The 27088-nt window shown below is 41.4% G+C and overlaps 2 protein-coding genes across 2 annotated transcripts in view; both read right to left on the bottom strand.

The window, feature by feature from the left end:
- The window catches only part of LOC137250187 (lanC-like protein 3 homolog), a 260066-nt gene that overhangs the window by 229744 nt on the left and 3234 nt on the right, over nt 1-27088 (bottom strand). The gene's annotated exons all lie outside the window — the stretch shown is intronic.
- The window catches only part of LOC137250190 (growth hormone-inducible transmembrane protein), a 47475-nt gene continuing 46963 nt past the window's right edge, over nt 26577-27088 (bottom strand). Inside the window, exons 5-6 of the mRNA XM_067782588.1 lie at nt 26915-27047; nt 26577-26855 (exon numbers count right to left, since the gene is read on the bottom strand). Coding sequence (XP_067638689.1) covers nt 26768-26855; nt 26915-27047 — 221 coding nt within the window. The 3' untranslated portion in view covers nt 26577-26767. The remainder of the gene's footprint in view (nt 26856-26914; nt 27048-27088) is intronic.

Genomic DNA, 27088 nt, shown 5'->3' with positions numbered 1-27088 from the left:
CCGCAGTAATATCAATAATTAAATATACGAAGGCGCGACTGTTTACGGCATTTCATTTCTTTCGCTTTTCGTTTTTTGCTTGTGCTAGAACTGAGACTGTTGTTTTTCTCAAAAGCGCAAGCACATGCAAAATCAAATAACATGACAGCTCACACAGTTTTTCAAACACTGTATATAAGTTTGCGTCATCCGCCCAATGCAGCTCCTGCCTTGGACGGTGCCAATTTCCTAGATGCTCTGGTCTCCGCGAACGCAACCCCCTGACGGGCTTCACTTACAATAAATTTGTAATTCGGGACACCTTGCAAATCGTTTTCATATAAACTTCACTTTATTTCTTTAACTCTATATATTTGATAACTATAATGAAAATAATGTAATAAAAGAAAGATGTATGTCACTTCGCTTTGTGCTTGCTCTATGGTTAGTGGTGGGCTAACGGTCCTCGTGTCCCGTTAGGATCGTCCCGTTAGGACGTCTTGCTGGTCGTTGCCTGGGTGTGTGTCGGCGTCTCTCGTACGGCTAGCGACTGCGCTGTCTCTGCTGCGGTTTATGTCGGTGCGTCTGCGTGCGTGTGTGTAACCCCAGTATGGTTGACGTCGTGTATTTGCGTAACTCTGCTGCGGTCAACGTAGTATGACTGCGTAGCGCTGTTGCGGCCAGCGTCGTAGGTTAGCGTGACTCTGCTGTGGCCCACGTGGTATGTTTGCGTAGTGCCGTGGCAGCCAGCGTAGTGTGTTTTCGTAGCGCTGTTGCGGCCAGCGTCGTAGGTTATCGTGACTCTGCTGTGGCCAACGTAGTACGTTTGCGTAGTGCTGTTGCGGCCAGCGTAGTGTGTTTACGTAGCGCTGTTGTGGCCCGCGTCGTATGTTGGCGTAGTGCTGGGGCCAACGTAGTGTGTTCGCTATTGCGGCCAGCGTCGTTGCAGGCGGGTGGACGTCGCCCGTTCGCGTTACTGCGGTAGGGCCATTGCTTACGAAGTCTCAAGCGGTGTTTGGTGGTATAACCGACACATTCACCACTTGAGGCCACGACTCACTCCTATGAAACGACCTCACATTCGAGGCACGCTCCACTGGTAGCTCCTGTCACGACCAAAGCTCCGTGCTAACTAATGCGGCAGTTACCCACCGACGTGTGCCGTACGTAAGGACGTTTGTCGTACGAAGTACGTTTGACCGAACTCTCAAGCCCGTAGGAATCAATGTGTGCGTCTGTGTACATGTACATAACATATTTGTGTGTGTATTGTTTACAGATAAGCACTGTTGCCATTGACCATTTTGCATGTATGCTTATGGAAACATCAACTTTTTCCAATTTAATTTTTGATATTGTAAAAGGCCGGAATACATATTAAATAAGTATAAATAGATTGCATATTTATAATCAGCACTTTTACATAATTATTTCGAATTATTTTCACAATTTTTCAAACTTTAATTAGGTGTTTTTGCATAAAATTGCAAACGGTTAAAAATTAGCGCACAAAAGTTTACTAGGCAACTCTGTCTAGTGAGAGAGCGATCAGCTGACACGTTCTTACGGAAAAAATCAAAATTGTTTTGATTTCTACGTTCCGGGCTACGTACGTACGGGCGTTGCACGTCGGTGAGTTTTCGTTTACATTGCACACTCATAAGATAGGTCGTGTCAGCTGACACGTTTTTGGTACGTACGTTCGTGAGTAACTACCGCATAACTGCTGTACTGCTGTGTCGTTCCTTTTATAGCTGTTGCGTTTGGTGTTGCTAACTGAAATGGTTGCGTTGCCATGGTTACCGTGTTGCTATTAAATGTTGCGAACGCTCGTTGTGTTGCTGAGACTTGTTAGTTTGTTGTGTTGCTATTAAGTGTTGTGATTGCTAGTTGTGTTGCTGAGACTTGTTGGTTTGTCGTGTTGCTAGGGCCTTTTGTGACTGGCTGTTTTGTTAAAGCTGTGTTGAAATTGTTGTGGGGTCGTTTTGTGTGGGCCAAATTAATGGGGTTTTTTTTTGGTCCTCATAACACAAACACGTCCTCAGTGAACTCCACAAAGAGGCGTCGGACCTCTATGCCAGGAATTGCTCGGTGAATCCTATACTCAAAGAACAATATCCAAAACTTCCGGAAAAGGAACGCACATTCCCTACGGAAACGCGAGTCACTCAACTTCGATCTCGATACTATAACAGGTTAAACTCTTACCTATCCAGAATCAACCCCGACATACAAAATGTATACCCAGCTTGCAATGTGTCCCCACATGACACCAACCATCTCTTTAATTGTAATGTGGAACCAACACCTCTAACACCCCTTTCATTATGGTCCACCCCTGTTGAAACAGCAAGCTTCCTTGGACTCCCGTTAGAGGATATTTATGACAATTTGTGATCGGTCGCACCTATTGAATGGGGCGAAGCGCTACTACAACAACAGCAACAGGTTGAAGATGCCATCGTTCATGCTAAACCATCTAAAGCAGTAGACCCAGACGACATAGCCATGCCGACGCTTAAAAACCTAGGCAAAGAGGGATGTAACCATATAGAGCACGTCCTCAACTTGTCCCTATCCACCTTCGTCATCCCCGAAAAATGGAAAATGGCCACGGTGGTTCCGCTATTAAAGCCTGGTAAACCAGCTAACATAGAGATTCTTATCGTCCAATATCTCTTCTTCGCCAGTAGCCAAGACGCTTGAAGCCATTCTGCTTCCCTGCTTTAGTGCAAATTTGCAACTAGCCTATCATCAGCATGGCTTCCGAAAATCACATAGCACAACCACCGCGCTAAATGCCGTATCATAGGACAGTACTCCTTGCGTTAGACCTGTCAAAAGCTTTTGATACGATCAACAACGGCACGTTACTGCAAGATCTGGGAGGATCACCCCTTCCCCCAAGTCTCAAAAGGTGGACCGAAAATTATGTTTGGTAGGCAAGCTGCGGTGCAATTCCGGAAAATAGCATCCAAACCAAGAAGAATTAAAAAAAGGGTGCCACATTGTGGTGTCCTATCCTAACTTATGTTTAACTTCTACATATCGAAGCTACCTTCACCACCAGAAGGAGTCACTATCGTTTCCTATACCAATGATTGCACAATGGTCACAGGCCCAGGCCCACAGATCGATGAGCTTTGCAACAAAATAAACGGCTACCTCCCTGATCTCTCCAGTTTTTTCGCCTCACGAAACCTGACATTGTCACTGACCAAATCATCGGCAACCTTATTTACAACACGGACGTGCCAAACGTCGACCATATTGAACATCCACGACAATGGCATCACGCTGCCTCAGCGGTTTAGGGGGTAGGTATTCCTGTCAGATTCAAGGGATTGTCAACCCTTTCCGGTTGCCAGCGCAATATATAGCTTCTTCAAACCCAATTGTCAACCTCACCTATCCGTGGCGAATCCTGTTTCATTAACATCAGAGGCTCTGGCGACCCGAGGTCCTCATTTATCTAGGGGTTGGAAGGGCGGGATGGCCTAGAAGGTCGCATGTGGTCATAACAAATCCTTCCCGAGATGGTCGGGCTTGGTACCGGAACTAGAAGTTTACGCCGATCATTTTATCGGCGGCGGCGGCGTAGGCTCTGGTATATACCGGGGGCGGCGGCGCACAGTGGTCTGGATTTGGCTTTCAGTGGACTTAGAGAAATGAAAAAAATATTATGATTTTTAATAATCGGGGATTGCCCATATTGCTTTTTTTTTTTTTTAAATGTATGAAAACATTTATTTGAAGCAATTTTTTAATTTTATAATTTATTTAATAATTTGGGAAAAATTTTTAGAGATTTACATTTGAAGAGATTTACAAGGTATAATCGAAACAGCTGTCGCCTTGTCCGTCCTGATGTCACGTTGTTTAAATTTTTCCCAAATTATTAAATAAAAAAATATTAGTTAATAACAGAAAACTTTGATGGGGATCGATTTTAAGTCTCATTACATGAGGTTTTTATATATGAGTATTTTTTCATAAAGTTGTAAACAAAAAAGTTATAGCAAATAAAAAAAATTAATGTATGGGAAAAATTACATTTTTACCGTTAACTCATTTTCCTCACATTTCCTCAAAACTTGATTAATTTATTTATATAGTTAAGGTTATATACTATGCAATGTACTCGGTTTCATGGTTCGAAAAGTCTCGCGTTTTTTTTGTTTTTTTTTTTATTTTAGTATTGCGAATCACTTTAATTTTGGGTAGAATTTAAAAACAAAACAATTTTTTTTGCTTTTTTTTAGTATTGCGAATCACTTTTTAATTCTGGGTAATATTTTAAAACAAAAATATTTGATAATTAATATTATACATTTAATTTTTTTATATTTAATTTACATTTAACAATTCAAAAAGGGTCAAATTAAAAATTTAGCTATTCCAGCTTGTTCGTCAATTTTTTTCTTTTTTTTTGATATGATGCTTACTATTCCAGCTTGTTCGTTAGAACCAAAAGAGTAATTAAAAGCAAAAATTATTCGATCGGCCAATAGTCCATGAAATCTCAAAATATACATATAGGTATATGACCAAAAAAAAAAACTAAAAAAAAAACAATTTTTATTATTTTAAGTAAATGGTGCGCTTCGTATGTAGTATGTATATTCGTACCCAATTAAAATGAAAAAGTACAATACTTAGTTTTCTGTATCATAGTCGAGGTTTTGCGGTAGGAGTAGTAGAGATTTCACTTCTTCGGATATTTCCTCATGCTTACTAGGTAATTTCGATCTCCTGGATGAAATAAATGGGTCAGAAGTAACTGGATTCATCGGTAGCTTTTTTATATAATCTTGCCAAGCTACTTGCTTCTGTAACCATTCACTGTTTGTATCTTTAAACACTTGATCTTTGGATCCTGATTTTTTCCACCTTCTATGCAGATTGAAGCAGTATTTTGAGCAAAAGGCTTTTAAATTGTTAAAATTTTTACCATTAAGATGTATAAAATTTTTGGATTTAATAAAATTGTATAAAAATATATAGTCTTTAATATTGCCACATTCTTTCAATTTTTCAAATAAATCAGAATTTGTCACTAAATCGCAATCCGTTTCGAAAACAGCGAGTCGTAGATAGTAAGTTATTGCAATTTAAGTTAGTTTGACGCGCACTGCTTACTTTTGCTTCCACTTCCAAAAACTTTATGCCCAAAAACTTCAATAATTTTCTCAACTTTTGTTTCATGGCCTACTATCAACTCTTTGTAACCTTTTTTATAGCAAGTAAATCTAAGCGTCACTTTAATTTCATAGCCAACTATCTGGTCTGTATAACCTCTAAGATTCGTCGAGTTTTCGCGAACTTCGCATATTTTTAAAATAAAATTGAAAGCTTCTGGGTTAGACCTTGATACATATTTTTATTGAGAAATAGTAAAAATTATTTTAGTGAAGCCAAAATTAAATTAGGTTTTACGAAAAAATATTATATAACAATAAATTATGGAAAAAGATCACAGAATACAAAAATTAAAGTCCTAAATCCCAACTTTTCAATTTCGGTCCACTGTGCAAAGATTATCGAAAATAAAGATGTTGCAGGCGCAAACTTCGGTGGAAAGCAGCGGAGCGTAACAAAATTCTAGTAGGTCATTTTCACCACACCAAAAACTTTAACACAATTTTTAACATAATTTAAGCACAGAAATACACTGATTGGAGTTTTAGAGAGTAGAAGTTAAAGTTCTGAACACATTACCTGAATAAAAAGTGTACAAATAATTATTAAATAACAAATACAGACAGTGGAAGTTAACAAATTCTGCTGTGGTAGGTGGTGAATGTGACCTACTAGAAGTTTTGTGAAGCTTGCTTCACACGATTTTTCGTCCCTGCAACATCTTTATTTTCGATAATCTTTGCCGGTGTTCTTACTTTAAAAAGATTGATTTTTCTGTTTAAAAAAATTATATTTAGGAAAGGGTTTGTTTGTATGTATTTAAGGAAATTTTCGTTTTGGCCATTTTGGAAAGATTTGAGGTTTTTGCCTCAAAATCTCGCAGATCGTTCAAAAATTTTCAGGAGTAGCTCCTTGCGGGGATTGTCCCTCGTTCACTTACTCCAGACAGGCTTCGAACCTAACCCCTGCGTTTGCTGAAAAGAAATAGAGATACATTAAATTGTCACACTTTTGTCTGTATATCTCGTGCAAAGCGTAGTTTCACCTGGGGTTAACACCTAGCAATCGTAACGAACACAATTTCTTTAAATCATTTGTGGCTCCTTGCCGGTCACGCACGAAGGTGACTTACGGCCGCTATTAGTGGTCTATTAATACTCATGACTCTCGTGGCACAGGGTGCCCCCAGTTTTTTCGGCTGTTTTTAAGAGCTCCAATTCCCAATGTACGAGTAGTAGCAATCCCGACCACCAGTCGCTACCACGCCTTCTGACCCTCACACCATATGCCAGCACAGAAGCTATACGACTGCGAATTCGAACTCATACCTTCGTCGCTGCCGAGATACACCAGAGAAACACCTTGAAACGTTAGGGAGTGACTATTCGGCCAAGGATGCTGCCCTCGAAATCATAAGCTGTCTAAGTGGATGTCATTGCGTAGCTCAAAACTTTACAAGAACCCTGGATACAATTTTTAAAATGTAGACCAAAGTTTGCAGACGTTTGTGTTCCCAATATTGATTTCAGTAGTCTTCGTTATTTTATAATGAAAGTCGACCGATTTTAAGTTGAAAGATGTTAACTGCTGTTTTACGGCCTTATGACATAAGAGCTCATTATGAATGACCGCCTAGCTTCAGTTTTCGACTGTCCACTACTTTCGGGTAGTAGCACACACGGTCATTAGTTCGACTGCCTTGGGAAAGCTTTTGCTTCACCACTTTGAGTGTTCTTGCGAAGGACAAAGCCTCACCTGGTAAATGTACATTTGTAAAAGGAGCCGTAACGTGTGGGTGATATTTAAACTTGGTTGTAAGGTTGTAATAAATGTGATTCACTCCAAGGGGCTAGTTTTGGATAGGGCCGCCAACTTCAGGAAATGTCAAACCTGGAGACTTGGGTGTTGAAGGATGAAGTGTGAAAATCAAAATTAACATTTCCGACTCTATTGTATAGTTTCGCCAATAAACAACAGATGTTTGAATGTAAGCCCACGTGATTTTTCAAACCCTTCTCATGCATACATATATACCCACCTTAAGTATGAGGTAAGAAACATTTTAAAGGAGTGCTTGTGCCCCTAGAACCTACTAAAGGATTTTGCATCACTGATTTCGCTTATTCTTTCAGTCAATCGCCATATAAAATTCTTTAAAAAATCGGCGCCTTTCTTGGGTAATTTGCCTTTTTTTAACAACTGAGGACAATTTGAAAACATGTTTGCCTTGGGTCATTTCATTTGAATTCATTGTTCATTATCAATTTAAAAAAAAAAATGTGCATAGTGAGCATATAAATTTATTGTATAACTTTTCTTTTAATGTTTTGTTTTAATAACTTGGTGATTTGGATGATGCAAAGTCCGTGTTAAGCTGACATCGAAAGCACCTGTTTTTTTTTTAAATAACTTTTGAACAGTAAGAAAAAGTTAAATTTCGCCATTTGTTTCTTATAACTGGCAGTGATGCGCATCCGTTGATATCACTTTCGACCATATCCGATCAATTTTCGGCATGAGCAATAAATGGCCTAAACAGTCTTAAACGAGTAGGAAATATAGTAACGCGCCGGATGCCACCGCCGCCGCGCCGATATTTTTTACATTCGGCGGCGGCGTGCGAAAAACGACAAAAGTCCCCAAAACCTTCGGGGAGTGTTGTTGTTGTTGTAGCAGTGCTTCGCCCCACCTAATAGCTACGACCGATCACAAAATTGTCATCAATATCCTCTAACGGGAGTCCAAGGAAACTTGCTGTTTCAACAGGGGTGGACCATAATGAAAGGGGTGTCGGAGGCGTTGGTTCCACATTACAATTAAAGAGATGGTTGGTGTCATGTGGGGACCAGTGAACTGCAAAAATCACAATTTTCTTGATTTAATCAAACACTAAAACTTGCATTTACATTCAATCATGCGAATAAACTCAAAATTGAATAAACTCTGCATCTGTCTTTACAAGACTCTGCATGATTGCGATCGAATGACCGAACAGGTTTTGCGTACGATTGTATCGATCAAACGAAGGCAAGCGGAGAATAAAATCAAAGCACGAGAATTAGTATCGTTTAGTTCGGCAAACAAACAGAATCGAAAGCAATGTTTATATGTATGCTTATATGTATGTATATTTATATTTAGCTTGTCCGCATGACGTAAGGGCAGAAGAATTATGCAAATATTCAGACGCATGGAGTTTTCATATTTGCCTTTTCATTCCGATGAATGTAATCGCCGTTGTGGCAAACGAGCAAACGACTGATTTGAATATATTCACGCATGCAATAAGTTGTTTGATTTTAAATCAATGTCGATTATGTTCGTTTAAGCAAGTTGGATCATTGAACACGATCATGTTACCGAATGTAATCGAACGTTGTTGTGTTCGATTTTTGCAGTTCATTGGTCGGGACACATTGCAAGCGGGGCATACATTTTGTATGTCGGGGTTCTGGATATGTAAGAGCTTAACCTGTTACAGTATCCAGAATGAAGTTGAGCCAGAGTGACTCGCGTTTCCCTGGGGAGTATGCGTTCCTCTTCCGCAAGTTTTGGGTACTGTTCTTTGAGTACTGGATTCACCGGGCAATTCCTGGCATAAAGGTCCGACGCCTGTTTGTGGAGTTCACCAAGGACCTGCTTGTATTTTTTTTTGCTTCATACGGCTGAGTTCTCAGGTGCCGTACTTCCTCAAAATGCTTACGGAGATGTCTCCTTAAGTCCCTAGGCGGTGTTGGCTCATGTTGTTTTTGTTGTAGCGATAAGGTTGCTCCCCGAAGGCTTTGGGGAGTGTTATCGATGTACATAAGTGTCCCTTGCGGATACAGATCCGGTACCACAGCACCATTAAGGTGCTAGCCCGACCATCTCAGGAACGATTTATGTAGCCACATTAAACCTTCAGGCCATCCCCTCCCTCCCCACCCCCAGGTTCCATGAGGAGCTTGGGGTCGCCAGAGTCTCGTCTGTTAGTGAAACAAGATTCGCCGCGGATAGGTGAGGTTTACAGTTGGGTTTGGAGAAGCTATATATTGCGCTGGCAACCTGAAGGGTTGCGCTACACAGCCCCTTGAATCTGGTATTTTAGTCGCCTCTTACGAAAGGCATACCTACCGCGGGAATATTCTGACGCCCTAACCCGCTGGGTTGGCTCATCAATCAGATGTCTGTTGGGATGCCCAGGTTTCTGGGTATTCAACAGGAAATATTTGGTTAGAATCTCATTTCTCTCCCTGATGGGGAGTATGCTCGCCTCATTATGTAGATGGTATTCTGGGGACATAAGGAGACAGCCCGTTGCGGTTCTGAGAGCAGTATTTTGGCAGGCCTGTAGCTTATTCTAGTGGGTAATTTTTAGGATTGGCGACCATATAGGGGACGCGTAGGATGCAATCGGCTGGCAAATTGCTTTGTATGTGGTAATGAGCGTTTCTTTGTCGTTTCCCCAAGTACTGCCGGCAAGGGATTTGATGATTTTATTACGGCTCTGGATTTTCGGTACAATTGCGGCTGCGTGCTCACCAAAATGTAGATTCTGATCAAACGGCACACCCAAGATTTTGGGGTGTAGGACAGTCGGTAGCGTAGTGCCATCGACGTGGATGTTCAAAATGGTCGACATTTGGGACGTCCATGTTGCAAATAAGGTCGCGGAGGATTTATTCGGTGATGCCAGGTTTCGCGAGGCGAAAAAACTGGAGAGATCAGGGAGGTAGCCGTTTATTCTGTTGCAAAGCTCATCGATCTTTGGGCCTGGGCCTGTGGCCATTATTGTGCAGTCATCGGCGTAGGAAACAATAGTAACTCCTTCCCCCATGTCTTAAAAGGTGGACCGCAAATTATCTGGGTGGTCGGTAGGCATCGGTGCAATTCAGAAACGAAATATCAAAGCCAAGAAGAATTAAACAAGGGGTGCCACAGGGTGGTGTCCTATCCCCACTTTTGTTTAATTTTTACATATCAAAACTAGCTTCGCCACCAGGAGTTACTATCGTTTCTTACGCCGATGACTGCACAATAATGGCCACAGGCCCGAGCCCAAAGATCGAAAGGTCGAAATAAACGGCTACCTCCCTGATCCCCAGTTTTTTCGCCACGCGAAACCTGGCATTATCACCGACTAAATCATCCGCGATTCTATTTACAACTTGAGCGTCCCAAATGTCGACCATTTTGAAGATCCACATTGATGGCACTACGCTACCGACTGTCCTACACCCCAAAATCTTGGGTGTGACGTTTGACCAGGATCTACATTTTGGTGAGCACGCAGCCGCAATTGTTCTGAAAATCCAGAGCCGTAATAAAATCCTCAAATCCCTTGCTGGCAGTGCTTGGGGAAAAGACAAAGAAACGCTCATTACCACATACAAAGCAATTGGCCAGCCGTTTGCCTGCTACGCGTCCCCTATATGGTCGCCAAGCCTAAAAACTACGCATTGGAAGAAGCTACAGGCCTGCCAAAATACTGCGCTCAGAACCGCCACGGGCTGTCTTCTTATGTCCCCAGAACACCATCTTCATAATGAGGCGAGAATACTCCCCATCAGGGAGAGAAATGAGATGCTAACCAAACAGTTCCTGTTGAATACCCAGAAACCTGGGCATCCCAACAGACATCTGATTGATGAGCCAGCACCGGCTAGGGACTTAAGGAGTCATCTCCGTAAGCATTTTGAGGAAATACGGCACCTGACAACTCAGCCGTATGAAGCAAAAAACACAAGCAGGTCCTTGGTGAACTCCACAAACAGGCGTCGGACCTTTATGCCGGGAAACGCCCGGTGAATCCAGTACTCGGGGAACAGTACCCAAAACTTGCGGAAGAGGAACGCATACTCCCCAGGGAAATACGAGTCACTCTGACTCAACTTCGTTCTGGATACTGTAACAGGTTAAACTCTTACATATCCAGAACCAACCCCGACATACAAACAGTATGCCCCGCTTGCAATGTGTCCCCACATGACACCAACCATCTCTTTAATTGTAATGTGGAACCAACGCCTCTAACACCCCTTTCATTATGCTCCACCCCTGTCGAAACAGCAAGTTTCCTTGGACTCCCGTTAGCGGATATTGATGACAATTTGTGATCGGTCGCAGCTTTTAGGTGGGGCAAACCATTGCTACAACAACAACAACATTGTAACTCCTTCTGGTGGCGAAGGTAGCTTAGATATGTAGAAATTAAACAAAAGTGGGGATAGGACACCACCCTGTGTCACCCCCTGTTTAATTCTCCTTGGTTTTGATGTTTCATTTCTAAATTGCACCGATGCCTGCCGACCACCCAGATAATTTGCGGTCCACCTTTTAAGACATGGGGGAAGGATGGACTCTTCCAGGTCTTGCAGTAACGTGCCATGGTTGACCGTATCAAAAGCTTTTGATAGGTCTAGCGCAACGAGTACTGTTCTATGGTGAGAGTTTTGATTTAAACCGCAATTTATCTGGGTGCTGATGGTATTTAGCGTGGTGGTGGTGCTATGGAGGTTTCTGAAGCCATGCTGATGGCAGGCTAGCTGCAACTTTGCTTTGAAGTAGGGGAGAAAATGGCTTCAAGCGTCTTGGCTACTGGCGATAGGAGAGATATCGGGCGATAGCGGGACCACCTTGGCCATTTTCCATTTTTGGGTATGACAAAGGAGGAAAGAGACAGGTTGAAGACATGTGCTAAATATTTGAAACACTTGTTGTTGTTGTTGTTGTAGCAGTGCTTCGCCCCACCTAACAGTCGCGACTGATCACAAATTGTCATCAATATCCTCTAACGGGAGTCCAAGGAAACTTGCTGTTTCAACAGGGGTGGACCATAAGGAAAGGGGTGTTAGAGGTGTTGGTTCCACATTACAATTAAAGAGATGGTTGGTGTCACGTGGCGACACATTGCGAGCGAGGCATACATTTTGTATGTCGGGGTTGATTCTAGATAGGTAAGAGTTTAACCTCTTACAGTATCCAGAACGAAGTTGAGCAAGAGTGACACGCGTTTCCCTGGGGAGTATGCGTTCCTCTTCCGCGAGTTTTGGATACTTTTCTTTGAGTACTGGATTCACCGGGCAATTCCCGGCATAAAGGTCCGACGCCTGTTTGTGGAGTTCACCAAGGACCTGCTTGTGTTTTTTCGCTTCATACGGCTGGGTTCTCAGGTGCCGTATTTCCTCAAAATGCTTACGGAGATGACTCCTTAAGCCCCTAGGCGGTGCTGGTTCATCAATCAGATGTCTGTTGGGATGCTCAGGTTTCTGGGTATTCAACAGGAACTGTTTGGTCAGCATCTCATTTCTCTCCCTGATGGGGAGTTCTCGCCTCATTATGCAGATGGTGTTCTGGGGACATAAGAAGACAGCCCGTGGCAATTCTGAGAACAGTATTTTGGCAGGCCTGTAGCTTCTTCCAGTGGGTAATTTTTAGGCTTGGCGACCATATGGGTGACGCGTAGCACGTAGTCGGATGGCTAATTGCTTTGTATGTAGTCATGAGCGTTTCTTTATCTTTTCCCCAGGTACTGCCAGCGAGGGATTTGAGGATTTTGTTACGGCTCTGAATTCTCGGAACAATTGCGGCTACGTGCTCACCAAAATGTAGATCGTGATCAAACGTCACACCCAAGATATCGGGGTGTAGGACAGTCGGTAGCGTAGTGCCATCGACGTGGATGTTCAAAATGGTCGACATTTAGGACGTCCAAGTTGTAAATAGAATCGCGGATGATTTAGTCGGTGATGCCAGGTTTCGCGTGGCGAAAAAACTAGAGATCAGGGAGGTAGCCGTTTATTTTATTGCATAGCTCATCGATATGTGGGCCTGGGCCTGTGGCCATTATTGTGCAGTCATCGGCGTAGGAAACGATTGTGACTCCTTCCGGCGGTGAAGGTAGCTTAGATATGTAGAAATTAAACAAAAGTGGGGATAGGACACCACCCTGTGGCACCCCTTGTTTAATTCTCCTTGGTTTTGATGTTTCGTTTCTAAATTGCGCCGATGCCTGCCGACCACCCAGATAATTTGCGGTCCACCTTTTAAGACATGGGGGAAGGGTAGACCCTTCCAGGTCTTGCAGTAACGAGCCATGGTTGACCGTATCAAAAGCTTTTTATAGGTCTAGCGCTACGAGTACTGTTCTATGGTGGGGGTTTTGATGTAAACCGCAATTTATCTCGGTGCTAATGACATTTAGCGCGGTGGTAGTGCTATGGAGTTTTCGGAAGCCATGCTGATGAGAGGCTAGCTGCAAATTTGCTTGGAAATAAGGGAGCAAAATGGCTTCAAGCGTCTTTGCTACTGGCGATAGGAGAGATATCGGACGATACGACTCTCCTATGTTAGCTGGTTTACCAGGCTTTAGTAGCGGGGCCACCTTGGCCATTTTCCATTTCTCGGGTATGACAAAGGTGGAAAGAGAGGTTGAAGACATGCGCTAAATATTTGAAACCCTCTTTCCCTGCGCTTTTATGCATCGGAATGGCTATACCGTCTGGGCCCACTGATTTGGATGGTTTAGCGCGACCAATGGCGTCCTCAACCTCTTTAGCGGTGATGGTGATTAGTGACGCGCTGAATTTGTGTTTATGTGCGTGTCTGTTGGCCTTCCGTCTATCTTTGTCGACCGTAGAATGCATTATATATTGTCGGCAGAAAGCGCTCCCGCATTTTTTCGCATCCGACAGCAGTTTGACGCCAAAGGCGATGGAAACTTTGTCTTTGTGCTTAGTCGGATTCGATAGGGACTTTACGGTGGAGTAAAGTTTACCCACACCGGTAGAGAGGTTACAACCTCTTAGGTGCTCCTCCCATTTCGCCCGCTTGTGTTCATCCACAAGCAATCTGATGCGTTGGTTTATATCGCCGGGTCGCCGTGATCGAGCTGTCTTATAAGGTCACGTTCTATCGCTAAACTTGCGGCCTCCGCTGGGAAGTGGGACCGAATTTCGGGAATTCTACCGGCGGGAATGAAACGAGCCGAGGCGGATTCAATGACATTGCGGAAAGCACGCTCCCCTTGGCGGGCATCAGTCGGGATAGGGAGGGCAGCAAAGCGGTTGTCTGTAAAGGATTTGTAGTTGTCCCACTTTCCTTTTTTGAAGTTAATGAAAGTGCGTTTTTCTGTGACGATGAAGTCGGCGGAGCGCTCGAGCGAAACAAGTGTAGGCAGGTGGTCGAATGCAAATGTTACCATCGGCTGCCAGTTGACGCAGTTTACGAGTTCTGCGCTCACGATTGAAATATCCGGCGAACTGTGACAGCTTCCTACCATACGCGTGGGGGCGTCTCCGTTTATTGTGCAGAACGTCGTTTCTTCTATTTGATCCGCCAACATCTCACCCCTACTGCCCACCCGCAAGTTTGAATGCCATAGATCGTGATGGGCATTGAAATCGCCTAAGATAATGCGATTGTTGCCAGTGAGTAAGGCTCTGATATTAGGGCGGTATCCACTGGGGCAACAGGTGGCCGGAGGGATGTAGATGGTGATGATTTCTAGGTTTGCATCGCCTGACCTGACAGATAAGCCTTGCCGTTCTAAGACACTGTCCCTGCGGTCGATGTTGGGATCAAATATATGATATTGCACAGAGTGGTGTATGATAAACGCGAGGCCGCCTCCATTTCCGCTCTCGCGATCTTTCCTGTGGACATTATACCCAGAGCAGGTCTGCAATGCAGATCTTGCTGTGAGTTTAGTCTCTTGAATCGCAGCAATGCGGATGTTGTGCCGCTTCATAAAATCGACTATCTCCGTGATCTTCCCAGTTAATCCATTACAGTTTAACTGCAGAATTCTGAAGTGCATAGGGGGAGACGTCAGGACGCAGGACGCAACTGCTGTTATGGCCCTGGGACTGGGCGTCCTTGGGCAAGCATTGGGGTACCCGGTAGATTGGGGTTTACGACCTGGCAACATGGCGCAATGAAACCCGTCGGGGGGTTGCCGTCGCGGAGACCAGAACATCTAGGAAAGTGGCACCGCCCAAGGCAAGAGCTGCATTGGGCGGATGTCGCAAACATATATATTCTGTGCTGGCAAACGGGGTTAGGGACTAAAAGTCTGTTTCCCTGACCTACACGATTGCTGCCGGAAAAGAGGGGAGGGGCGGGGGGGGAGAAGACGGGGCAGGGGCTGATGCTCGGCATTGCTCCCGACTCTTCTACGGAGATTGTAGGTATGAATGGGAGCAGCCGTGTAAGGTGGTGGCACCGTGGGGCGCGAGCAGCAGCGAGTTCTTGTTGTGGCTTGCTGAGCAGTGGGGCTGCTGGAAGGTAGCGGGGGCGCTAAGGCCCAGACTACAGGACGTCCTAGGGGGTAAACCGCAAGGAGCCACAAAAGATTTATAAAAGTTACGTGTACGTCTGGTTTTGGGATCTAGCCCAGAACCTGTCCGATGCAACCATCCCTTACACGAGACACACTGACAAGAGTATAACCGTCCTAAAAAGATTCTTTTCCGGCAGATGCAGCAAAACCATTTCTCAGGACCGGGGTCAGGAGACGGACCCGGATTGGGTTCGACACCTTCCTGGAGCAAGAGAATATGGAGCAGTCCCGCTGCAAGGAGCTGCTGGGAGGATGACAATTTGTGGGAGGGACGCAATAAATTAAATGGGGTTAAACTGAAATGGCAGTCCTTGGTCGGGAAAAATCCCGAGTCGCTCCGGTACATAGAACCGACGGCCTTGGGCAGCGCTTCGGGGAGTGTCTTTATCGTTAATATACCAACAACAACAATGAAAACTTGTGAGTTATCTGTATCGTAGTACAATGCCTCAAAACATTTTTTCTAATTTTTATTTTTTTTATTTACAGCAGACTTTAGATTTTTTTATTCACATACCTATTTATATTTTGCCACCACTTCAAAACACTAACTAACACCGCCCATGTCAAAAACATATGTTTTTTCGAACCGATTTATCTACTTATCTGAGCAACATGCGGCTCTAAAGCTCCTTCTTTTCCTTTTGGACTTCAACACTGAAATGTCGTGAATTTAAGCCGTCAGAAAAATTTGCAGTCTAGTTTTTCGGGTAAATTTTCAAAGTTATATAGTTTTAAAGTTTTAAATCAGAGTGCAGTGATTAATAGACTTGTGACAGATTTGCCAATATAAAGTACGCCTTTTCACGCCGAGTGTTAAAAAGTTATAATTTTTTTATAACCACTATGGCACATTTTTTTGAAGCTATATATAGAGCTTATAATTTGTGATTTCACATCAATGTTAACATATTAATCCGACACCAGTGCGAATTAAAACTTAATACTAATTCATAAAATTGCCTCCGGTAACCAGCATATTTTGATGCCGAAATTTATAAGCATAGATACATGGTAAGTGATATTTTTATTAAATTATAGAACTCCCTTTACCCCTCTTATTGTGACATACTTAAATGTGGTGCAAATAATTTAAACATAAATCTAAAAGAGCGGTATCTTTTTCATCCGCAGATTTTTCGTAAAAACCACATTTTCTGCAAATTCATTTGCCATCAATTTTATATCATATACATATTGTGTGAATCACAAGCAACCCCCCCTTTTACTTATCCCCGCTTTTACGTTCACGGCATAAATCTCAAAATCTCCAGTTGCCGATAATCCAGTAAGGCATATTTTAAACAAGCCAGAACACCCAAAATGGCCAGTTTTATCATCGTCGGAGGTTTCTAACATAATCCCAAGACATGTCAGGAAAGTTGAATAATTTAATTTAAAATTTAAATTCGTTTTAGTAATATACATAATAGATTAGTAATACATATTTATTTATTTATTTATTTATTTATTATTTAAAGTCGACGACAAACTATGGTCGACTGCATAATATAAAAGATATATAAATATACAACTCAAAAGATAAAATTTAAGATATATCGAGATTTCAACAATGTTATATTACAAACAAAGAAATATTAATGAACATTACTATTTAATTTCAAAATATAATAATAATAAGAAATATGAGTAGAAATAAGATCTTATGCCGAAATCTTATACTGGCGGAATGCATCAGATTCCGCTCAGCATGATATCGGAATGCAGTGGATTCCAATCTCCCTGTTGGAATGCAACAAGATTCCAATCAGCATGTCATGGGAATCCGACAGTGCTGAGAGTAGTGTAATGAGGATACGCCATCACAAGGCATAAAAAAGTAACATGACCTGTGTTGTTGGAATGCACCGGATTCCAATCAGCTCGATGCCTGACCCATAAGATTATACTGCCGGAATGCATACGATTCCGGTCAGTGACTCATGAAAAAGCATGTTTTTTACGTTGTTGGAATGCACCAGATTCCAATCAACACAGTACTGTCTTGTTCCTTCTTAATGATACATGTTGATAAATGTTCCTCCATCCTTAAGCGAAATAGTTCCTGTTTTTTATCGAAGGAATAAAATGCCGGCAAATTAAATTAGCTTGTATCTCTTAAATTAGATAGGCAAGTATTGCATTACGTATAGTGGCAAAAGTATATTCAAGACTGATGCAGCTATACAAGTCATTGTAGTGCGCGCACCAGATAAGAAGAGGATTATTTTTAGCAAAGTTTCGTCGACAAAGGGGTAAATAGAAAGGAACGTAGTGTCTGGATACTCTAGGGGGAACCGCAAAAAACAAGCGGCTGAGGAGGTCCGCGGAATCAATTTCTCCAATAATGAGCTTATGGATGAACAATACCCCCAGTAATATTCTCCGATTTTCCAGAGTGGGTAAGTTAATAAGAAGAAGTCTACTTCTGTATGGAGGAAGGTGGAGACTTGAGTCCCAATTAAGGCCGCGTAATGCAAATATCAAAAATTGCTTTTGAACTGACTCAAGACGCTTTATATGCTTTTGAGAAACAGGGGACCAAACGCATGAGCAATACTCGAGTATTGGACGAACCAGCGATGTGTAAAGAACCTTAGTGAGGTACGGATCAGATATAGATACATAAAATGTATGCAGAAATATAGAAATCGAACTCGAACTCAAAAATGAGTATGAATAAGAATCAAGCTATGTTTAGAAACATTGAATCGTATGCCTAAAATGTTGCTAAGAAATAGTAAATTCTAATTGAATTCTTCTCATAAAAAATAAATTAGCCAAATTTGAATAGTTGGTAATATGTAGCACCTTACCAAAAATTCAACTAGCCAAACCGCAAAATATCATATTTTTGTTGTTATTGTTGCACAGCATTCTCTTGAACCTGTGCACAATCACATACATACATACATGTGAATGAAGTGGACATGTTCTAAAGAGCTGTATGATGCGTTTGAGAGAGCTGTATGATGCCATCTAAAGAAATATTGTACGATGCAACCATTTATGGGAATTTGTAGTTATTTTTGTATGAACATTTATACATATTCTTCTCTATTGAGAGTGATTTAAAAAATTTTAATATTTTTAAAGATGGTTGCCAACATTTGCGGTTTGGTAATGTTTTAAGTGGTTTCCTTTTGCAAATTAAAAACCATTAATTGTGTTAGTTGGTTTAGAAAATATTTTAATTCTTGTTTAAGGAATGATAACCCATTTCCCCAAGCAAGAAGGCTTTCGAAGCTAGGTAGAAATGCTATATACTTGTAAAATGAATTTAGTTACTCACGTATATATGTACCTAAATATATTCACCTATTTGCAACATATTATTTTGTTAACAATTTTTTTTCTTTATTGCACATTTATACAATGATGTGCATTTACATACATATGTATGCACATATGTAAGTTGTCATACATATATGTACATATATTGGATTTAGTCGTCCTTTCAACTTAATTTTTTTTTTGTTGATAATACTTTTTTTTATATATGCGTACATAAAGGCACATATACACATTTACATACATACGTACATATATCAAAATTATTTTTGTTGAGTTCATAGGATATAAATTTAGGATTTTTTATACCTTTTTTTTATAATGATTTTCTTGGACTATGAATCAAAATAAGTCTCACAAATTAAGTGTCGGTCAACTAAGCTAAGCAAACGTTTATCAAAAATATTTTTTTTTGATTATTCATTAATATTAATGTACATACACATGTAAGCACATACGTACATGAGCTGATATATATATCAAGGGTAGTTTTCCTTATTACTTGAATTTTTTTTGATACATAATTTTTTAATTTTATACATGCGTATATATTAACGTAAAAACATATTTACATACATGTGTATACCAATTTGATTTTTGAATTGCCATATGCAATTAATGTTCTAGGGAGACTTACTAAAGTTCCACTATATAACTTCTCATTGAGCTGTTTTGTTTTTAGTGATTTTCTTCGTTTAAAAATCAAAGTAAATTCCATTAATTAAGTTTAGGTTAACTAAACTAAGAAACGAAATGTATAACGGATTGAATTTGTTTTAAATAATAATAATTCATAATAGGTAACTAATTTGTTTGATTTGGTTTGAGACACCGGAGTTGATGGTAATAAATTGGGGCCTCAACATCATCAATGAGGCCAAAGGTAGGGTGGGTACTAGGCCGGGTCGATTTGTGGGGAGGCAAAAAAATCGCCCATTGCTCTGTGAAAATCATATTCTGGGGATCAAAATAAGAAACTTTGCCGAAGGAACCATACCTCTAAAACGAATTCCGATGTCCCCCCTTAGGAGGTCGTGGGGCAAATTTTGAAAAATCCCACTTTGAAATGCCTATGTTTTTTCTTTTTGGAGTTTATTTTTCTCTTTAGAAATTTATTTAATCAGAACATATGTAAATGAAAAAATGAATTTAACTTAGTAATAGAAAAGAAATTTAAAAAAATTATTAGAAATTAGCGTTTTTACAACCCCCTTTTAAAACCAAGGCATCACTGTGATGCATTTGCATGTCGTAAACATAGTTGTGTGGGTTTTTTATTCAACCGTTTTAAAAAATGAAGGTATCACTGTGACACAATTACAGATCGTAAAATTGCTTGTGTTGTTTTTTTTAAGCCACCACAAGACACAGCAGGTAGAATTGAAATTGCCCCTACCCAAAAGTTCGACCCAAAGGGGGAGGGAAGGGGGACATCAGAATTCGTTTTAGAGGTATGGTTCCTTCGGCAAAGTTTCTTATTTTGATCCCTAGAATACGATTTTCACAGAGCAATGAGCGATTTTTAAATCGACCCGCAGCCACCAAATGTTGCAACAACGAGCTGCCAGGCATAAGGGTAAGTTGAGGGTGTCGTATTAGTGAAGTGTGGCATGCAAACGCGTAGGTTTGTTTTCTTTTTTTTTTCTTCTGTGTGAATATCCCCAGTGTGCAAAAATAATTATCGTGTTTGACCATTGGCTGGGGAGAGCAGTGCTGTGCAGTGACCGCGTTATCGAATCCACGAAGCTGAAGCTCCGGGCCTAAACGCCAGTGCACACGCCGTGGTCGTTGCACATTGCCACAAGCACTGCAGCTCTTCATTGAAGATCATAACATATCTCACCAATTGAATGGGGCGAAGCACCGCTTCAAAATGGTAAAGGAGTTCTGCCTGCACTTCACCTCATTTGCATTATTATTGTAATGTGAATTTAATTAGGAAATCAGGTTCTCTGAATGTTTTAAGAAATAAATTTGTTGAGGAATGCTATAAAATTAGAATACCTGTTTTAATGTAAAAGCGACTGCTCTATTTTTCGCTACACTTCGGTAACCATCATATTCGATATGTACATATGGTAGCACGAATATCACCAGTTTTTGCAGTTTCCTTCATCTCCTGTCATTCTTAAATTTTTCTATATAAGACCTTTTGCATGTATAATAATTGTCATTTCATTGTTTTTCATTATACATACAAGTGTTGAATAAAGTGCACTACTGAAAAAAGATCAATACTTTTCTTTATCTGGCGATTAAATTGAAGTTATCAATTCCTCGCCAGAAGCTGGTCCTTCGAGCCGGATTGCGCTCACCGTTATACAGATCACAATGCAGAGAGATTGGGCCGAATTAGTGCAGCTGCGTGGACGGCTAAAAGGGTCCATTTCGCGGCTGGGTGCATACGCAGAAAAACCACCAACAGATTGTCAACCAGAGGATGTAGGAGCGCGATTAGATCGACTGAATGAGCTATGGGAAGAGTTTTCAGTCGTTACTATGGCAATGTACAAGTATTGCAATGATGAAGATTATTCAGATCCCGACGTAGACTTTGCCGTTTATGAAGAGAAGGTTATGTCTACACGTGGCAAACTTCGCACACTACGCTTATCGGTTATGCCGCCAACTCAAAAGGAAGATTGTGACACTACGCTTACTAGACTCGCTGAGCAACAGTCAAAGTTTCTAGAACATGTGTCTACGGCATCTACGTCGCAAAATGAGGTTAGGGCGAATAACCTACCGAAAATCGTAATACCTCCATTCACCGGACAATACAAAGCATGGCCATCATTCAAGGATTTGTTTATTAGCGCAATTCATATGCAACCTAATCTTACGAATACTCAAAAGTTTCATTATTTAAAATCACTACTTAAAGATGACGCTGCTCTAGTTTTAACACATATTCCTATTACAGAGACATCATATGACACTGCATGGAATCGGCTAAAGGAGCGTTATGATCGGCCTCGCCACATTGTCGCCTCATTCATTGAATCGTTTATGTCGTTAACTGGAGTCACACAAGGGAATGCACAAGATCTTCGAAAGATTTCTGATGGCGCAAATGAAGTCATTCGTGGTTTAGATGCCATCTCGCGAAGTGACAGGGATTGTTGGTTGATTCATCTTCTTGAATCTAAGTTGGATACCGGGTCAAGGCAAAAATGGATTGAAAGTAGCAAGGATGACAACGCGCCAACCATAGAAACATTCTTCAAGTTCCTAGACATGCGCTGTGAAGAATTGGAGCTAGCACAAACAAAACCAATCAAATCAAACTCATCCCCTAATGGTAAGACACGCAATTCACGTACATTTCTTTCAACTGACAGCAGCAGGTCGACGCTGCCATGCATTAAATGTGGATCAAATAACCATACATTAGGCAAGTGTTCGTCTTATTTAGGTCTTTCGCTGAGTGACCGACAATCACTTATAAAAGATAAATCGCTTTGTTTCAATTGCCTTTCTACAGGGCATACCCTATCTACATGCAAATCCAAGTTTCGCTGCAAAAATTGCAATCGACGACACCACACCTCGTTGCATGTAAATTCGTTAGATTCGTCTCGCCAGTCACAAGCACAAGCAAGCGGTATTACCGATGGGCTTTCACCTGCAGGCGGGGTATCCTCTAAGGGCCCATGGTCTACCGTAGCCCATGTGTCACACCCAACAATGTCCTTTGCAAATTTTGAGCAAGATAAGAAAACTACACCGTATAGAAATTTTCTGCCCACAGCAATTGTTGACGTACAGACCAACTGCGGAAATTTCATTCCGTGTCGTTTACTGCTAGATTCAGGATCGGAGCTATCCTATATATCAGAAAATTTTGCTCAACGGTTAGGCATACGACGGACTCACTCGCGTATTCTTGTATCCGGAATAACATCCACGAAAAGCGGTACGACCCGTGGGTGCCTTTCAGTATTTCTTAAGTCTCGCGTCTCAAACAATAGCCTATTAGCGCAGGTACATGTACTCAGCCACATAACTGCACCGCTTCCAGCAGTAACAACTAACAAAGATTTAGGAAACGAGTTCGATAATATTGCTCTAGCTGACCCGTCCTTTAATGAGTCGTTGCCGATTGATATCCTGATAGGTTCGCAATACGTTTGGAAGGTGTTTGACTGCAAGAGAAAGTTCGACGCCTTTGGAAATCCCATAGCTGTTTCCACAATTTTCGGATGGGTAGTTACATCAACCACTATCGGAAATGATACCCCTTCAACCAAGTCATTCTTAACTACAGTTAACATTGACCAGTCACTTCAAAAATTCTGGGAAATTGAGGAAGTTCATTTCCCAAAATGCATTGATCCAGACGATGCATTAGTTGAAGAACACTTCTTACGCACAACGACTCGCGAACCTGATGGAAAATATACAGTAGATCTTCCATTCAGGGAAAATACTCCAACGTTTTCAGGTACCATGCAAGGGGCACTTTCTCGATTTTATTCAGTGGAGAAACGTTTAGTTAGAAACCCCTCGTTGAGGCTACAGTATATTGAATTTATGCGACAAAATGAAGCGATGGGTCATATGTGTGAAATAAAGCCACGCCAAACTACTTCAATGAATGCTTCGGTGTTTTATATTCCACATCACCCGGTACTGGGTAAAAAACTGAGAGTCGTTTTTGACGGATCCTTTACTGACTCCAAAATACTCCAAAATGACTCCTTGAATAGCACTTTACAAGTGGGCCCGAATATTTATCGAAATTTGTTCGCCGTTTGTTTAAAGTTCCGTCTTCATCGATTTGTTTTTACAGCACACATTATAAAAATGTTTCGCCAAATTTGGGTTGCTAAGCATCATCGTGACTTCCAAAGGATAATTTGGAGGGAGGATCCCAGCCTTCCATTGAAGCAGTACCAACTATGTACGGTCACCTATGGAACGGCGTATGCTCCCTTTCTGGAAGTTAGGGTACTTCAACAAATAGCTCAGGATTACAAGATAACACATTCTCGCGGAAGCCGCATACTTCTAGAAGACTTCTACCTTGACGATGTTTTGACGGGTGCCGATTCAGAGACTGAGCTGCTGCAACTGCGTGATGAACTAGTACATTTATTGAAGCTGGCCGGCATGGAACTCAGCAAATGGGTGTCAAATTCTTCGAAATTGGATCAGGAACTGCCTGCGCAGCATGAGATATTCCCGGAGGAAGTTGCGAAGGTACTTGGGCTTTATTGGAAACCTAAAGAAGATATTCTAACTTATTCTGTTAAAACCAAAACTCAGCCGACCGTTAACAAAAGGCAAATACTCTCAGATGTATCTCGTTTATTTGACCCTTTGGGCTTATTGGCCCCTATCGTTGTTCGATTCAAAATTATGTTTCAGTTACTATGGTTCCAAAATTTGTCATGGGATGAAGCCTTGCCTCCCAATCTGGCAGAAATTTGGACACAATACAATCAAGATCTTAGTGAGGCAAGTGAAATAAAAATTGATCGATTTGTACCGAACAATGTTGAGAAAATAGAAATTCATGGGTTTTCAGACGCTTCAACAAAACCATATGCAGCAGCAGTTTATTTGCGTTTTGAAAAGGATAATGAGGTCATTGTTTCACTACTTGCAGCGAAAACCCGAGTTGCTCCCCTAAAAACAATATCTCTACCCAGACTAGAGCTTAGTGGGGCTCTCTTACTGGCTCGTCTAGTGAAGGTTATACTCGAAATCATTCCACGTCGGGAATCCAGGGTATATGCTTGGTGCGACTCAACAATTGTGCTGTCCTGGCTTTCGATACCACCGGTTAAACTTAAGACATTCGTAGGTAATAGAACAAGCGAAATATTGACTACTCTTCCACGATGCCTTTGGCATCATATAATTTCTAAAGACAATCCAGCGGATGGTGCATCACGTGGAATGTCGGCAGCCTTACTTCGTGATTTCGATTTGTGGTGGAAAGGTCCATCATGGCTTCGTAACAAAGGTGAGTTCAAAGAGGTGTTTGAGAAGAGTGGCCATTTTACATTTCGTACAAACGACGAAGTTTCAGGCGAGATCAAAGGCAACACAATTAGTATGCTAACTACAGATGGTACAGAGAGCAATGTATTTGATTGTCTCATCGACCGCGTATCCTCATGGCAACGGCTACTTCGGACAACCGCATATGTTCTACGTTTCATTAACCATACTCGTAAACGTCCAGTCAAAACTTCTCTTGCTTTAGTCTTCGAGGAAATATCAAACGCGCGTGATGTTCTTTTGCGACATTCTCAAAGATGCTTCAAAGATGAGGTGCAAGCACTTAAAGTTAAAAGAGAAATAAGCCGACGTTCACCGATTCTTAAGTTAGCACTGATTTTGGACGACAAGGGCATTCTTCGCGTCGGTGGAAGAATATCTCAATCAGAATTATGTGAGGAAACCAAACATCCCATTATACTACCAAAACTGTGCAAGGTTACTCATCTTTTACTGTTGGACGAACACAACCGACACCTCCACCCAGGCGTATCAGCACTTTTTGTCATTGTACGTCAGAGATATTGGGTGTTGGGAGCCAGGAATCTTATACGTAAAATAACGTACAACTGTACAAGGTGCTTTCGGTTACGCCATGCTTCGACGTCACAATTCATGGCTGATTTACCTCCAGTTCGTGTCCGTCAAGCATTTCCCTTCCAGCACTCCGGAGTCAATTACGCTGGACCAATTACTTTAAAATTATATCGAGGTAGAAATGCACGTCAGTCCAAGGGAAATATTTGCATTTTTGTGGGCCTGGCCACATCGGCAATCCACATAGAACTGGCTAGCGATTTATCTACTGATTGTTTTCTATCAGCACTTCGTCGGTTCATGGCACGCAGGGGTAAATGTACACAATTATTTAGCGACAATGGGCGAAATTTTGTCGGGGCATCTAGAGTTTTGAGTGAGATGCATCAGCTTGTAAAGTCACAGGAACATAACAACATAATAAGCGAAGTCTTGGCTCACGACGGAATACGCTGGAATTTCATTCCTCCTCACGCACCTCACTGGGGTGGAACTTGGGAGTCAGCCGTGCGCTCCGTTAAACTACATTTGCGCCGAGTTATTGGAAATTCTATCCTCACAGCTGAGCAGTTGAATACTCTTCTAATACAGATTGAGGCTGTGGTGAATTCAAGGCCAATTGGCGTGGCTTCCGATTCCGATGTTAATTACCTATCTCCCTCTCATTTCTTAATAGGTCGACCACTAACATTGGTAACCGAAGGAAGCCTACAGGATATCAATGAAAATAAGCTCGACTATTGGCAACACGTACAAAATATGTATCAAGGATTTTGGCGCCGGTGGCACAAAGAATATTTAACATCTTTACAAAACCGGGCCAAATGGAACAGACGTACAAGGAATATAGTAGTTGGAGACATTGCAATAATAAAAGAGCCAAACGCACCACCTGCCGTCTGGCCAATGGGAAGGGTATTGGAAACATTCCCTGGGGCAGACGGGCTAGTCCGCGTCGTGAAACTTCGTACCATCCGAGGAGAAATAATTCGACCAATAACTAAGATAGTGATTCTGCCAAATTCTGAAACAGTGTTTCAGCGGGGCCCGGAATGTTGAGGAATGCTATAAAATTAGAATACCTGTTTTAATGTAAAAGCGACTGCTCTGTTTTTCGCTACACTTCGGTAACCATTATATTCGATATGTACATATGGTAGCACGAATATCACCAGTTTTTGCAGTTTCCTTCATCTCCTGTCATTCTTAAATTTTTCTATATAAGACCTTTTGCATGTATAATAATTGCCATTTCATTGTTTTTCATTATACATACAAGTGTTGAATAAAGTGCACTACTGAAAAAAGATCAATACTTTTCTTTATCTGGCGATTAAATTAAAGTTATCAATTCCTCGCCAAAATTATTTTAAAACTATATATATGTAAGTAATAATCAAAAACATTTTCTTTTTAAGGGAAAGCATATTATCACATCAGGCATGATAAGTTCATATATATATTGCTAATACAAATTAGATTTTGAATAACAATTTATCGACGACGATTTCCGCCTCCACCAGCCAAAATAGTTGCGATTCGAACAAATATATTTATCGTATCCATATAAATGGAGAGACATCTAAAAAACCATATGTAATATTAAAGTATTGCAGTTTCTGTTAAGCTTATAATACTTACGCATTAATGGGATCGAATGGTTTTGCAAATATTTGTGGATGATTTTCAGCATGGCGAACTATACGCTGCGTGTCATAGAGCAAAAATCCACCAAAAAGAATGAGACCACCATAAAGTGACATTGAAGCTAAGCCTAAAATTGTATTTAATAAGTTGAGGCCATGACAAAAATAA

The sequence above is a fragment of the Eurosta solidaginis genome, chromosome 4 (genome assembly GCF_040869045.1).
Source record: "Eurosta solidaginis isolate ZX-2024a chromosome 4, ASM4086904v1, whole genome shotgun sequence".
Lineage (NCBI taxonomy): Eukaryota > Metazoa > Arthropoda > Insecta > Diptera > Tephritidae > Eurosta > Eurosta solidaginis.
The sequence above is the reverse complement of the archived record's forward strand: the minus strand, read 5'-3'. Positions and strand labels throughout refer to the sequence as shown.